This window comes from Peromyscus maniculatus, chromosome X, assembly GCF_049852395.1.
Source record: "Peromyscus maniculatus bairdii isolate BWxNUB_F1_BW_parent chromosome X, HU_Pman_BW_mat_3.1, whole genome shotgun sequence".
In the NCBI taxonomy this organism is placed as follows: Eukaryota; Metazoa; Chordata; class Mammalia; order Rodentia; family Cricetidae; genus Peromyscus; species Peromyscus maniculatus.
Genome location: NC_134875.1, coordinates 110,315,950 through 110,328,880, shown reverse-complemented (window position 1 = coordinate 110,328,880; position 12,931 = coordinate 110,315,950). Strand labels below are relative to the sequence as shown.

Here is a 12,931-nt window from a genome sequence, read left to right as displayed (position 1 = left end):
CACACATGTCAACCATAACGTTGCATATGAGAGTGTGTTTTGTATACTGTAGCTGAAAATCAGTATAAGTATAAGCCTACCTGGGGGAAAAAAAAAACAATGTGATGTGAACTTTGTTCTCTGTGTTTAGGCAAGCTACGACCTATATCTATGCCAGTCGAATATAATTGGGTGGGGGACTATGAAGATCCAAATAAGATGAAGAGAGATAGTAGAAGAGGTAAGTGTTCTAGAATTTCAGTGTAGGCTGGGTTATTTTAACAATAAGCAAAATTAAATGTTCTTTAAATAGATTATTATGGCTTCAGCAGAAACTTACTCCATCATTGACAGTATAACTAAATGAAGTCAGACCAGTATTTGACTCTCTTGACCCATTAGTAATAGACTTACTAGACTTTTATAAGAATGCCTTCTAAGAGATTCTAGGCAGATAATTACACAGAGAAAGATGAATATGTTTGTAAACTGAAAGTTAATATTTTGAAAACAAGGTCAGAAGTGTGAAACTGCATAAAAGAATTCATTTCAGTTCAATAAATAGAAACAGTTTTGTCATCAGTCCCAACTCATCATCAGTGCAACTCACTTCGTTCATGAACCCCTCATATGATTAAACCTCATAATGAGCATTGAAGCACATAGGTTTGAAACCAATGTATAATGGAAAGTGGGCCAGTGACTCTTAATGAAAACAATATAGAAATGGGGGAACAGGGGAAAAATGTTTTGTGCTATTTCTGTTCTGTTTGCTGTTCAGGATTATTCTCTTACATGGGAGTAGGTTACCTTGAAGTATCTACCCAAAGTAAGTTTTTTATATTCACTTAGCCTGTTACTGAGGTGAGCAGTAAGAGGAGCAAATGAAACCTTGACAGTTTACTAGACTTTAACCAAGTGTAGATATGATAGGCCCAGCTACTGATGCTGCTACTTCCACTTTCAGGAGACAGCCATAAATTGTAGATAGACAACAAAATCAAAACTGTTCGTAGAAACTAAGCTTCCTCTATGGTTTGGTTGACCCGTTTACTTATCATTTCTATCCAGTGAACTGTAAAACATCCACAGACCACTTGGACAAGCAAGCATAAATGTCTGCTTCATTAAAAGTCTCCTTAACACTTGTTTTGTAGGGTGAGCATTTCAAAAATGTTGAGAAGTTCAAGGACAATGTCAGATTCTTTACATGCATGTATTAATTCCATTTTCTGAGCTTCAGTGTCTAATCTCATTAGTTTTATTGGATAAATCAAGAAAAATTAAAAATGCTTAAAATATGCCATCTCTTAAGTTATTCTTTGGGACTTCTTATAATAGTGACACTCTGTGGGAAATTTTTATGTTAACTACTGAATGCTGACTGCTAATTTCAAGAAAGACTGCTATGAACTAAGTTCATAACGTGGGCTTTAACTTCTCCAAGTATGTTACCTAAAATATTGGAGGCAGTTGTTTGTCATCAAGGTTTAAGAGTATTTTCATGCAGAACTTGCTACAAATTGTAAGTTCCACCCATAGAGAGCTTAAAATTTAATTTCTGCAAGTATTTTTGATGTATTTACTCCAGAGTTAAAACCAGGAGAAATAATCAAAAAGTTATGTCTTATTGTCCTAGGGTATCAAATAATTAAGTCCTACTGTGTTGTCACTACATGTATTGTAAGTTAAATCAAATTAAATTAATGAAATGAAATCTTACAGCACAATTTGGAAAGAATGGTACATTTCAGATATTTGCATATTAATATCAGTGTATTTCTCTTTTTATGTAGAAAACTCTCTACTTCGATATATGAGCAATGAAAAAATTGCTCAAGAAGAATACATGTTTCAGAGAAACAGCAAAAAAGACACAGGGAAGAAGTCAAAAAAGAAGGGTGATAAGAGTAATAGCCCAACTCACTACTCATTGCTACCTAGTTTGCAAATGGATGCTTTGAGACAGGACATCATGGGCACACCAGTGCCAGAGACCACACTGTACCATGTAAGTAAACGCAAAACTTCTTTCATACAATCTTTCTTGAAAGGCAAATTACTTTTGTTGATGAAATCGAGATTTTTTTCCCCATTGCAAGATTTTTATAAAAGACTCTAACATTAGAAATTGACCTTGAAATTATTATGGATTGATTTGTTTTACAATTCATTTGATCAATGTATTCCTATTTCTTAGCAACCTCTATTTTAGTGAAATAACTTAATAGGCATAATAATTGATAGAGAACAGTAATTAGGTAATTACTCATCTGTATGTTAATACACAGTACTTGGGCAGCTCCAGAAATCCAGAGTATAGATAGAATGTTTAATATTTAACAATTCTACTTAAAAGGGGACATCCACTCTGTGCTAGTAAAACTGGAAAGACACCGCACATCATTGGGGCTGGGGAGATGGTCCAGTTGGAATGTGTTTGCTGCACAAGTGTGAGAACCAAGTTCAGATTTCCAGCACACATGTAAAGTTCTGCATAGTGGCACTTGTAATCACATAGTCCTGTAATCTTAGTACTGGGGTACTAGAGACAGAATACTCAGAACTCACTGCTTAGCCAACATAGCTGAAACAGTTGTTCTGTGTTCAGTGGTGACCTCTCAAAAGTAAGGTGAAGAAGCTAGAAAGATATCTCAGTGTTTAAGAGCACTGACTACTCTTCCAGAGGATGAGGGTTAAATCCCCAGCACTCACATGGAGGCTAACAGCCTTCTGTAACTCCAGTTCCAAGAGTTTCAACACTGTCTTTTGTCCTCTGCAGGTACTGCATGCACATACATGGTTCACAGATATATGAGCACACATAGCACCAAGCACATAGATAGATAGATAGATAGATAGATAGATAGATAGATAGATAGATAGATAGATAGATAGATAGATAGATAGAAAGAAAGAAAGAAAGAAAGAAAGAAAGAAAGAAAGAAAGAAAGAAAGAAAGAAAGAAAGAAAGAAAGAAAGAAAGATAGATAGATAGATAGATAGATAAATGTTTTAAAATATGGTGGATGGGAAGTGGTAGAAGAAAACATTCAAAGTCAACCTTTGGATTCCACATACAAATGTGCATGTGAAAGCACAGCATTATATGGGGGAAGTATGCTGAGATTTCCAATTTAATTTAACTTATATATGGGAGTATACAAAAGTGTAGAAACAAGAAAAGTTACCTTACTCTTCAGGGAAAATAAGAAAAAGCTTCATCATGGTCAGCAGTTGAGCCAAGAGTGAAAAAAAATGGGTAGTGATAGTTTAATGAGAATGCAAATGCTGATGATCACAAATGTGTGATATGACATGTTTCAGGGATTCCATGAGGTTCAGAATTGCTACTTTGTTTTAAAAAAACTGTAGGTCATTATATATGTACAAATGTAGGCAGGGTTAGGGTTTTGTAATGGAGTTTTGAGACTCCTATAGTAATAAAGAGCTTATTGAAGAATTTTGGGCTGCAAATGTATGATCACATTGGCATGTAATAGTTTTCTAATGAAAGCGCATCATTTGAAAGGTCAAAGACAGGGCCATTAAATTCATCCCAGATGGATTATGAGAAACCAGAGTAAAATAGCCATTTGGAAGCTGAAAATCTTGTTAGTCATAACATTCCCTTAAACTTCCAACATGTTTCATGCTACTTAAGCTAAATAGAGTTTGTTTTAACAATAGAACTGTAGCTTCTACTCCACTTAACCATTGAAAACAGACTAAATAGGACTGGGAGAAAGCTAAGTCACTAAAGTGATTGTCATTCAACAGTAGGGACCAGAGTTCAGATCCCTAGCATATCATAAAAAGTCAAGCATGGTGATACATACCTATAACCCCAGCACAGGGGAGCCATAGAGACAGAAAGATCTCCTTGGCTTGCTAGACAGGTAGTCTAGCCTAACTGGTAAACTTAAATATCAGTAAGAACCCTTGCCTCAAAAAAAGGGTAGAGGATGATAGAGGAAGACATCCAAAGTGAATCTCTGGCTTCCACAGATATCCACACATGTACATAACCATGTAAATGCCCATGTTCAAGTGCACACATGTGAACATGCACATACATGAAAAAGATGAGATCTTTAATGGAGAAATGGAAATTAATGATCAAATTATCAAATCTACCATATTGGTAAAACAGTATACCATCTAAGTATATAAGATATGAAAGAGTTAAGAACTTTATACTTGAATTGTTTCTCAGAGTTCTATCTTAAATTGTCTTTCCTATTCTCATAAAACTAGGTTAGAAAAAATTGTTTTTCTTTATGTGGATTAGAGCTTCATTAGCTTCAGTGCCCACCTTCCCTTTCTCCGGGTCCATATTCCCTTGTCTCTTCCTCTACAAGAGACTAAAATGTCCCATCTAAACCTATGAAATAGCTGACAAATCTTATTCTTTCCAGCAACATCTGAAGGGAACCTAAAAACAGTATTCTTTGATAACCTGTAAATGGGGCTACTTTTGCTATCATCACAACTCAGAAAAACCATCTAATCACTGAACTTGGTCTAGAGTCTGGTTCCAATTATAAGCAACAGCCTGAACAAAAATCTCAGGATGAGAGACAGGCAGCCTATTCAAGAGCAAAAATTGGTAGTTAAGAGATGAAGCTGGAGAGGGAACAAGAGGCCACTTTGATTCAGAGTACATTAGCTGGTAGAGGGTTTGGATTTAGCCTTAGAAGAGTGGTAATCGATTGAACACATTTATATATACAGTGTGTTCCATTCTGTCATGCATGTTCAGACTTGTGTCTACTAGAGAAAGAAAATAGAGAAGGGATCTGGGAATATTTGAATTATTGAGGAAAGGAAGGCAATAAAAGGTAAGTCAAAATGCTAATAATATTGTGTATTACCTACGAGTAGAAATATTTGCCACTTTTCCAAAGATCATTTATTGTTTACTGAAGAAGATAAAAACCTGGTTGTGGAACTTCATTTCTAGAGGATCATTTAAACATGAAAGAATTTTTCTTAATGCAATAGTTTCTTCAAAATGCAAGGTCAATATCAATATGTAACTTAATCACCTTCATGATAAAATGGTTTATAGGCTTTTGTTTTTGTTGTTGTTTGTTTCTTTTTTATGGAGACACAGTATTGAACATGTAGCAATCCTCTGGCCATAACCTCCAGAGAACTAGATTACAAGAGAAAGCCACCACATATAGTTTTGATTTTCCCTTTCAATGAGTTACCTATTAGTACCCCTGTTGCCACATTTTAGGTAATCACAAACATATATTTATAACTGAACTGGTTAGATTAGAGAATAAAAATACTTTATGAACCTAAAAAATTTACAAATTCAGCCTTAGAATATAGTACAGACATCCATTTTCTTGTTTCTACTAATCACAATTCTTTCCCCTCCAAAAAAAAAAAAAAAAACCCTGGGCATAATATGCTGAAAGGTGAGAAGGCTGGGTACCTCCAAACATTAAAGTGCAACCTATTGCTACATTCTCATTATGTTTTTTTCTTGACTACTCTGTAAACTGGCCCTGATTCTGGAACCTTGGCCTGTTCGTGCTCTAGCCTGCTTCTCTGTAGCTTTGATACACTGGCCAAAAGTCACTTGGGAAGGAGAAGGTTTATTGTAGCTTACAGGTTATAGTCCATCATCAAGGGAAGCCAAAACAGAAAGTATAGCAGAGACCATAAAAGAATGTTTCTAACTGGCTTGCTTCATCTTGCTCAACAGGTTTTTTTAGTTAGCTCAGGCCCACATTCCTAAGGATAATAATGGCTGGGCCCTTATCAATTAGCAATTAAGAAAATGCCTCATAGACATGGTCACCATCCAAATTGATGGAGACAATTCTTCAGTTGAGGTTTTCTCTTCCTAGGTGACTAGATTTGTATAAAGTTGACAGTTGACTCTATGATACCTAGAAAGCTTATGGGAACAAAAAATATGGTAATTTTTTTCACATTAACCAATTGGCCGGGAAAGAGGTAGTCTAATAGGATACAAACCCTTTCAACAATGCTTATCTGTTGTAACAGCAAAAAGAAAAAGAAAAAAGTCATACTTTCCTCCTCTACCACAACAGTAAAATCACTTATTTACAAAGAGTACATGGCAATATTGCATGTAAATGCACCAAATAAATTGAGATCCAAAATATAACAATGAAAATAGACCAGAAAAGGAGAAGTTCATAAATCTACAATTATGGTTGGGGACTTCAAATCCCTCTCTTAGTAATTTATGGAATCATTAAACATGTCAGCAAGAATATAAATGTACAGAATAACTGTATGGAATTGGATCTAATACTGTGCTGCATGGTTTTATGTCAACTTGACACAAGCTAAAGTCATCTAAGAGGAGGGAACCTCAATTAAGAAAACACCTTCATAAAATCAGCCTGTAGGGAGGCCTGTAGGGCACTTTCTTAATTAGTGATTGATGTGGGAGGTCCTAGCTCATTGTGGGTGGTGCCATCCCTGGCCTGATGGTCCTGAGTGCTATAAGAAAGCAGGCTGAGCAAGCCATGGGGAGCAAGCCAGTTAGCAGCCCTCCTCCATGGCCTCTGTGTCAGCTGCTGCTTCCAGGTTCCTGCCCCATTTGAGTTCTTGCCCTGGATTTCTTCAGTAATAAATAGTGATATTGAAGTGTAAGCCAAATAAATACTTTCCTTCCTAAGTTGTTTTTGGTTGCGGTGTTTCTCACAGCAATACTAACCCTGAATAAGACAGTTACCTAACATGTTATGTATTCCTTTCAAGCATACATTGGACATTCATTGGACCATAAAACAAATCTTAATTTTAAAAGAAAAGAAATAATGGAAAGTATACACTGTTGATCATTTTATAAAAAATAAATCACTAACAAAAAGGAAAAATAAATATCCAACAACTTAGAAACTGTATACTTCTGAATAATCCTTAGATAAAAAAGTAGTCTCAAGAAATTTAAACTGAATGAAAATAGACATATGCTTAGAGGAAAATTTGTAGCAATCTATTATTTTTTCAGGCCAGGATTGTTGGTGCACACCTTTAGTCCTAGTACAAGCATGTGGAAGGCAGAAACAGGCAAATTTCTATGAATCTGAGGCCAGCCAAGGCTATATTGTGAGACCCTGTCTCAAAAAAATTTTTCTTAAATCATTAAAGGAAAGAAGTGTTCATGATTTCAACTCCCACCTGAAGATTAAAATAAGAAACTAGACATAGTGTTGCATGCCTGTAATTCCATCACTTGGGAAGTACAGGCAGTAGGATTGCAAGTTCTAGACCAGCCTGGTCCTCATAGCAAGGTGCTGTCTCGCCAGAAAAAGCAGAAAGCCTTACTAAAGAGGAAGCTCAGTGAAGCTAAATACAGAAAAAAATGAGGCAGTATAATCAATAGCTGTGAGATTTTTTTTCTTAATGTATTAATGGTTATCTAGCAAGACTAAGGAAAGCAAAAAGAAAAAGACTCAAATTACCAAATTTAGGAATGAAATAATGTATATTACTACAGGCCTAATTGGTACTAAACAATAAAAAATTCCTAGTTAAGAGTAAAATTGATCAATTTCTCAAAAAATCACAGAGCTGACTCAAGATCAAGTATATGATCTGAATGGTTCTATAACTGTTAAAGAAATTTAATTAATCATTAAAAGATATATATATATATGTATATATATGGAGAAATATTAAAATAAGAGCCAAAGCCAAATGATGTAAGTGCTTATAACCCTAACATTTGGGAAGCAGAGGCAGGAGAACCACAAGTTTGAGGTTAGCTTGGACTACATATTGAGACCCTATCTCAGAATTTTTTATATTAATTGAATTTATGGTTAAATAATTTCACTTTATTGTTTTGTGGATTTTTTTAAGTGTTGCAAGTCTGATGAATGATTCTTTGATTTAATGGAATTCCTAAGAAACTGGCTAAATTCCTAAAATGTATTAGTCTTTAAGATGTATAAATATATTAAATTATTCCATTCATTTTGTTATAAGATTAAGTGTTGATCAAACAAAAAGATTCACTAATATCCTCTCACTTTGAAAGTGATGTCTGTTAATACTAAATAAAACAAATTATTAAAGCCAGTCTATTCAGTTTCACATTTGAACAAATGTGGGTCTTATTCTGCTAGTTACTGATTAATGACTGCCAGGAAGCAAAACACAAAATCTGGTTTAATCATTAAGGGACCATATAAAACAACAATGTAAGAATAATTACATTTAGGAATTTAATAAATTTAAATTTATTAGACTTAAAACTTACTACAAATTCCTTGTTGCCCTCAGTGGGGAGGGAGAACAAATTCCAAGTTGGAGACCCTTGACTTGGTTACTAAGGCCAATCCCTGCCATTCTTTGAAGACATGTTTGCCTTTAGTAGCTTTGATCCCAGAGCTTTTAAAAGCCTCTTTTTCTTTTATCTTTTAGACCTATGTTTCTAATCTTTACACCATCAGGAAACATCCTCAAATTTTATTGACAAGAAGCCATTTTGCTCCCATAATAACTACTCATATTACATCATTACATCACTAGCTTAGCCCATTTAACCAAACATCTTAAGTTTAATAAAACTAGTAAAATTACCTTACTCTCAGAACTCTGTGAAAAGTCTATTTTCATTTTAGGACCAGAACTTATAGCACATTATTTTCTTCACTAAATTCTTAAATATACAGTTCATTTGACAGTTTCAATACCTTCTAACGTCACTGAAGTGGTTTGTGGTTTTCTTTGAGGAATTGATCTGTTTCCCCTAAACGAAGAATTTATTATTGTTTAATGTCAATTACACTTTTATTCCTATGTCTGCAAATTTTGAGTCTTCTTTCCTTAATTTTTAAGCTTAATTATTTGCTAAATGTTTCCAACTCTTGCATACTTTTTAATGAACTATATTAATGCATAATTACTGATGACTGTTACATTCTAGTTTCTTGAAAATATTTTTTAATGAACATGGTTTCAAAAAACATTGACATGGATACTGAAAACCAAACTCGGGTTCTCTGGAAGATCAGCAAGTGCTCTAAATCTATCATGCCCATCTTTTTTTAGTCTTAATATCAACTCTTACTATACAGTTCAGTGTGAAAGATTTGAAAAATAGCCGGGCGGTGGTGGCGCACGCCTTTAATCCCAGCACTCGGGAGGCAGAGGCAGGCGGATCTCTGTCAGTTCAAGGCCAGCCTGGTCTCCAAATCGAGTTCCAGGAAAGGTGCAAAGCTACACAGAGAAACCCTGTCTTGAAAAACCAAAAAAAAAAAAAAAGAGTTGAAAAATATGGCATATCACTCAGTGAGCTGATTACAGGTGGTGACTTTTAAAACTTTTTAAATTTATATCTGATTTTGATCTTATGTTTTCTTAGAAAAATAGTTCTATTAAGAAAAACCTCCAGATCAAGAAAACCTCATACAATTTGTATTGTATAGTCTCATTTGAAGTAGTTATCTTAGAAATTTTTTATAGTGTATATGGCAGAAAATATCCCAGAGTAAAATTTTTACATAAATGTATTTTTACCCATTAAAGAATTAAGATAAAAGCAAGCTTTCTTGAAACAAAGTCCACGTACAGAAAAGAATTCCATGATAGTAAAGTATCTGCATTATCATCTGAAACTAAATTTAATCAGAAAAAGCTGTTTGATCTAAGACTCTCTTTCCAAACAAAACCATTAAGTCACGCAGGGCACTGGTGGCACACACATTTAATCCCAGCACTCAGGAGGCAAAGCCAGGTGGATGTCTGTGAGTTCCAGGAAAGGTGCAAAGCTACATAGAGAAACCCTGTCTCGAAAAACCAAAAAAAAAAAAAAAAAAGTTTTTCAATAATTGTAATTCAGCTATATCATAGTTAATAAAAATCACTCTATCACAATTCATTTGAGATACTAGATTTCATGTATTCTCTACTAGAAGTGATTCTTCTTTATTATTTCTCTCTTCTTTTTATATATAATTTTATTTCCTTATCTTTTGATTCTAGGTATCAAGTCACTTTGTGTCCCTTTTTTTCTGGTCATTCACATCTCTTTGTTGCAAAAGACTGTCAATCCAAACATAAGATCAAAATCAGATTTCCCTGATATCTGTATGTCAACAGTTTCTGCCAAACAGATGTTAAGAGCAGTAGCTGCCGTATTTCTGCTTTGTACTCTTTAAGGACTTTCCTCCTCTTTTTTCAAGAACAAGATCTATGTTAATTGTACATATCAGTCAGATACCCCAAAGTAACTATACCTAATATGGCTGGTGTTATAGTATTTCCATATATGGTGGAGCTGAAACAGTGTTTTGTTTTTTTTGTTTTTTGTTTTTTGTTTTTTTTAAAGAACCATCTAGCTTTGGGTATTCAAACAGGTGCATATAAATCCTAAATCAGTTATTCAGTTACAAATGACATTCAAGTAAAGTTAATAGTCTATGAAATATTCTAAGAGAATCTGATTCAAATTCTTGATCTTACACTTAAGAAAATTGAAGTCACTAATAGCTTAATGAAATGACAACAGTCATAGAACTAGAGTAGTCATTACAGTATGGAGAATTGTAAGTCGTCTCCTGGTTCCTTCTAGAGTGTTGCTCCTTTGGCACTGTGCATTCCATTCCTAATGAAAAATGAGTATTCTAAGTTATTACCTCAATTGTCTATTGAAAATAAATCAAAAGGGCTAAAGTAGGGAGATAAGATAAGATAGGGTCAATTCAGGTGAGAGGGCAGAGTAGCTTAAGCCTATGTGCTACAGTAAAAGTAGTGAGCGAAATTACACTCTGGATATGTTAAAGCTAAGTAGACAGGATGTACAGACAGAGTATCCATGAGGTGTTGTAACTTACAGCCTATACCACAGAGCCCACACACTCAGGTGTTCAGTAACTGCTCGATTTGTGTTTTCAACAGGTACTGTGTGAGGAGCTGAGTAGTCAGTAGTGACCAAAGCATATGGTTTCTGCCTTAATAGACAGTACTGTGGGAGGAAAAAAACATATCGTGAGACACTGAGCCAAGTAATTTCAGTGTTTTTTTTAATTAATTAGGAATGGCTCTAGTGAAAAAAATTGCATAACAGTGAATGAGCTCAGAGATTTCTCCATCATAAAGAATTAGTACAGATGCAGGCTCTCTTTCGGATCCACGCTTTTCTCATTCTTGTATTGGCATGGGGTTTTCAAACTGCAGATTTTATTTAACATTGCTAATAGGTTTGAGATAAAATGTGGCTACAGTCCCATACCTGTCTACTTTGGTTGAGCTTTATGACCCTTCATACTATAAGTTCTATCTCATTTACAAAACAGAGATAATAACTTGACCCTTCATGTTGTGATATTATAGTGTAAATCATCCTTCCTGACCTGCAAAGCAAATGACTTTCTAAATAAATTGATGTAGCATAACTGGAAATAGGTGTTACTGATTTAAATTATCTTCACTAACGTGATATTTATTACCTTTCTGTTTTGTAGAACCCTTTCTTTCAACATAGCTATGAACTAGTATCACATGTCAGAAAATATTCATGGATGAATGCCTTGTGTCATTTTGTGACATTTGTGACATTTTTCTTCTCCTTTAAATGGTTACTATGATTACATAATGCTTGCATTCAAGGCAGTAGTGCATGTAGTAGTTAGGAGCCCAGAGTTGACAGACGTAGGATTGATTTTTACTTTGCCCTTACTCATGTGATCCTCAGTGAGCAGTCTATGCATTCACTGCCTCAGTTTTCTCTTCCTTTCTAGATAGTGTCATGATAGCCTCTCTACAGTTTTTGTTGTCGGTGTTTTTTTGATTTGGGTTTTGGTAAGAATGAAAATTGATAACTTATATCAAGCTCCCAATACTATATCTAACACAGAATAATCCCTCAGTAAATAATTATCATGATCTCAGAATGATGGTTTCTATTTTCCAGGGGGTGGGGTTGACTCTTGTTAGCATGTATTAATCACTCCCCTTCTCCATACCCTTCTCCATACAAATGTAATAAGTAAAAGAAGATTCACATAAGATAGGATATTGCAGAAGATTCACATTCTTTCCCTACATAAGCTAGGAAATAGGTCATTCTTTTTAATAATCATTGACTGTGTCTAATCTAAGTAGTTTTAAGGGAATGTAGACCCATCATTTAAACTATCGTTTCATTCTAATCTCACTCTTCAATGGTTATGTTTTCAAAGCATGAATTTTGAGTCAATGTGAATACATTTTTAGTCAATAAAAACTCAGTTTCATGAACAGCCAAGAACTAACTTACCCCACTGAACTGAAACATCTAGTATTACTCCCCTCTGTTCCAAATTTTTTATTTCATGTAATACATGAACATGGATATCACCACCAGCAACAAACCAGTTAAGTTTTGTGCTGTTTCTTGCAAATAGATTTTTATGTAATATTTAGTGCTATTAGCACATACTCTACTCATATTTACACTCTTTTACTGCTGAAATATAATAATTAGATAGTAAGAGATAAAGTGTTTCACTTTCTAAAATATTTAAGACTTCAAATAATTTTGTTTATTTGCAAAATTAAATATGTAGAAGCAGCTGTCATTTATCCCAAGTACTTCAAATTGTTAAGCACCTTCTTGTCTTATGTAGATGAAGGGATGCTGTTGGTTTAACTAGTCACTGAAGAAATCTTGGAACTTTGTGGAAAATTACAGTGAAAGAAAGTTGCTATATTGCAACAAGAGAGTATTTTGATTGCAAATTTTTCCGTAAGTGCAGTAATTTGCAACTTGAGAAGAATTTAATAGTAGCTGAGCTTTCAAAATGCAACACAGAAACTGTCATTTTCTTCTACAATTAAAATAAGTGCTTCTGAAAATTTCAGGATAAGAATGACCCAAATTACCACCCCCCACTTCTTCATCCAAAAGACGGGAGAATGGAGTTTGAAGAGAACATCTGTGGGCAAATGAAAAACAAATGGTCTTTTC

General features: G+C 34.4%; 1 protein-coding gene across 8 annotated transcripts in view; it reads left to right on the top strand.

Moving 5' to 3' along the window:
* The window catches only part of Cnksr2 (connector enhancer of kinase suppressor of Ras 2), a 246,287-nt gene that overhangs the window by 173,590 nt on the left and 59,766 nt on the right, over positions 1 to 12,931 (top strand). For 4 of the 8 annotated variants that reach the window (XM_015992151.3, XM_015992154.3, XM_015992155.3 and 1 more), the window contains 2 exons: positions 131 to 220; positions 1,776 to 1,990. In XM_015992151.3, the coding sequence (XP_015847637.1) occupies positions 131 to 220; positions 1,776 to 1,990 (305 nt within the window). The remainder of the gene's footprint in view (positions 1 to 130; positions 221 to 1,775; positions 1,991 to 12,931) is intronic. The other 4 variants (XM_015992153.3, XM_042269571.2, XM_076562774.1 and 1 more) reach the window with 1 other exon arrangement.